Here is a 3,262-nt window from a genome sequence, read left to right as displayed (position 1 = left end):
TAATCTATTTGTCTAATTTATATTTTTTATTTTTCTTAATTCGTTTTCTTTTCTGCCCAATAAATATTATCGGAGGGAATAAAATGAAAAATGATTAATCATCATTAATCTCTTAAATTATTGTCTAAGTATAACTAATTAATTAATTAATCAATTCAACGAGGCTCATGTGCGGTTTATTTATAATATTTATAGAGAGAGAGAGAGTTTTTATCGATTTGCGTTGGCACAAACACAATCTCCATAGATTCAATTCTCTTTCTTCTTCGTTTTCCTTCACTTTCCCAGTCAACAAATTTTTCCGGAAAATAAAACAAACAAACAAAGAAGAAAAATCTCCCGGAATCGAAAAACCTTCCTTCCGTGTTCGAACGATTTCAGCGAAGATGTGGAACCAACCGTTCGGAAAGACTGATTTAGAAAGGGGTGGTGGAGCGAGACCACTGTACCCTATGATGCTCGAGAGTCCCGAACTTCGGTGGTCCTTCATTAGGAAGGTCTACATTATAATCGCCTTTCAGCTGCTCGCTACGATCGCTGTTGGCGCCGTCGTAGTCTCCGTCCATCCCATCGCACTCTTCTTCGCCGGCACCGGTGCTGGTTTGGCACTCTACATCGTCCTCATCTTTGTCCCCTTCATCAGTGAGTAGTAGTCCCTAATTAATTAACTAACTTCATTTCTAATTTTAGGGTTTATGGGGTTTCTTATTTATTGGGTTCTTTTGGTTTTTTCTTGTTTGATTTGTTCTAACATTTTTTTTTACTTAATGCAGCGTTGTGTCCTCTTTACTATTATTACCAGAAGCATCCGGTGAATTATTTGCTGTTAGGGATTTTCACTGTTTCGCTTGCTTTCGTAGTTGGATTGACTTGTGCCTTTACTAGCGGTAAAGATTGGATCTTCTTGTCTTCTATTCCTTTCTTTTCATATAATTGTACTAGGAATTAGGATTATTGAACATGTCCATTTTCAAAATGAACATAATCATGTCATGTTGGTATAAAGCTAAAATTATAAACAATCAATGGTGGAAATATATACACCAGAGTATCCAGTTCGATTGGTGAGAGTTTAAGACATGAGGAATGCTAGAGGACCATTATCAGGATTTATTGTTTTTATTGTTTTTGGCCATAAGCTAGGCATCAATGGGATAAAGTATGTTATTGGATTCCTAGACTAATGGAAATAGATTAAGAGAATTGGCTAAGTGATGGCCAAAAACAATAAATTCTAATGGTCTCCTAGCAAATTTAGTTTACGGTTGTGGCCAAGATTTTTGTTTGTTTTGCTTGGTTCTTTTCATTGTAGGTGGGCGATGACTGATGACATTTGGTTCTTTTCATTGTTCAAGTTGAATTATATTTTCTGGTTAGAATTTGCTTATTATGACCGTAATTTCTTCTGACGAGATAAGCTTTTTGGATACAGGGAAAGTGATTCTGGAGTCTGTCATATTGACTACTGTGGTGGTGGTTGCCTTGACTCTCTACACATTCTGGGCTGCAAGGAGAGGCCATGATTTCAACTTCCTTGGTCCCTTCTTGTTCGGTGCCGTGCTCGTTCTTATGGTCTTTGCATTCATTCAGGTAAAACCATGGGAGACTAATTTTGATAATCAAATGCTTCTGTTTTTATAAGACGTTCAAGTTACAGGGTCGTTGATGGTTTTGATGATGTATCAATCTACTACGAATGGATGTAGAAATTACATTCATATTATGGTTCTCAAAAATTTGGTTTCTTTTGCATTTCGGAGCTGAGTTCTTATGCGGTGTTCTTTTTCTTTGCAGATTCTCTTCCCACTGGGTAAGCTCTCTGTTATGATCTATGGATGCTTGGCATCAATTATATTCTGTGGCTACATCATATATGACACAGACAACCTTATCAAGAGATACTCGTACGATGAATACATTTGGGCTTCGGTTTCATTATATTTGGATGTCATCAATCTTTTCCTTTCTTTGCTAAGCATTTTCAGAGCTGCTGAGAGCTAAACTTGAGGACTTGTTTCATCTGTGCTACTATTTTGTTTACCCATTTCCTTGGCACATGTTTCTTGTGTATGGGAAAGGGTATTTTTTGGGGACAAATAGGATTCTTATTTTGGATAATAAATGTGTGGCTTTGGCAAGTTCATTGTATCAAACACATTTGTCAAGACTGAATACTGTTTTATAAAATTATGTATTTTACTGAATTGTAAATAAATTCATGATTTGTATTTTGCAATATTTGTGCTCGTTCTCTGTAACTATTTAATTTTTATAAAATAATTAATACTTACTATAAACTGATAGCAATTCAAATAAATAGTAATTCTAATGCTAAATATAAACGGTCATTATTCACAATAATTTGTTTACTACTTTATGACATCTATGTATATCCAATGTTGAAAATTTTCAAAAATAGGGCTCAATGGACAGTTGCGGTATTAATGAGAGCAAACGAGAGATATTTCTTTGTTGCCAAGCGGTATAGTGTGTCTCGTTTTGGCATGTTATTGTCTATTAAAATAACAAGCTTCCTTGCTTGTGTCTATGGATTTCGTATAAGGAAAGAAATCGTGTTCCTTAAGGTGTGTGGATTTTCTTTCGGCTAAGAAACCCACTCATTATTCCTTAGTGGCCAAGAATCTAACGTACATATTGCATTTTAATTTTATGCTGACAAATGCTATCTGAAGCCCAAAAAAAGAAGAGAAAAGGAATGGAATAGCTTGTCACGGTAAATTTTAAAAGGTTAGATTTAACAAAGTTAGATTTAACTGTGTTAGTATAGTTTTTTAGAATATTTAAGAATATTTTAAAATGTCTTAGAAGGTCTTAGAATACCTTAAAAGGTTTTAGAAGATTTTAAAAGTTTATAGAATAGAATATTCTAGAAGAATGTGAATGTATATAGGAATATGAAGAATATTATAGAACAATCTAGAAGTATTTAGAAAAATATGGTAGGATAAATATTTATAGTGAAAGTTCTAGATGATAAATCTGAATCATTCATTAGATTTAATCTTAACCATTCATTAAGGAAGTAGATAACTATAAATAAGTAGTGGAAGTTAGAGTTTGGGTGTGAGTCACCTGTGAGTCATTTGTAATAAACACTTAAGTAATAAAGTGTTTTTAGCTTTCTTGTTAAATACTGAAGATTAGAATTGGAGTGTGTCTAAAGTCGTGACAAGCTACATTAAAATGTACATTCAACACTTTTTTATAATTGAGTTGTTTTTAATTTTGACGTTTAGTAAAT

At 33.6% G+C, this 3,262-nt stretch overlaps 1 protein-coding gene across 1 annotated transcript; it reads left to right on the top strand.

The window, feature by feature from the left end:
* On the top strand, positions 195–2,236 carry LOC107624915 (BI1-like protein). The gene is made up of 4 exons (XM_016327400.2): positions 195–642; positions 774–887; positions 1,433–1,590; positions 1,795–2,236. The coding sequence occupies exons 1-4, from the start codon at positions 387–389 to the stop codon at positions 1,999–2,001; spliced, it is 735 nt and encodes a 244-aa protein (XP_016182886.1). The 5' UTR covers positions 195–386; the 3' UTR covers positions 2,002–2,236.

This window comes from Arachis ipaensis, chromosome B02, assembly GCF_000816755.2.
Source record: "Arachis ipaensis cultivar K30076 chromosome B02, Araip1.1, whole genome shotgun sequence".
NCBI lineage: Eukaryota > Viridiplantae > Streptophyta > Magnoliopsida > Fabales > Fabaceae > Arachis > Arachis ipaensis.
The sequence above is the reverse complement of the archived record's forward strand: the minus strand, read 5'-3'. Positions and strand labels throughout refer to the sequence as shown.

Coding starts and splice junctions, on each gene's coding strand:
- LOC107624915 (XM_016327400.2), top strand. CDS start 387: ATGTGGAACCAACCGTTCGGAAAGACTGATTTAGAAAGGGGTGGTGGA. Junction 643..773: donor CATCTTTGTCCCCTTCATCA/GTGAGTAGTAGT, acceptor TACTTAATGCAG/CGTTGTGTCCTCTTTACTAT. Junction 1,591..1,794: donor TGGTCTTTGCATTCATTCAG/GTAAAACCATGG, acceptor TTTTCTTTGCAG/ATTCTCTTCCCACTGGGTAA.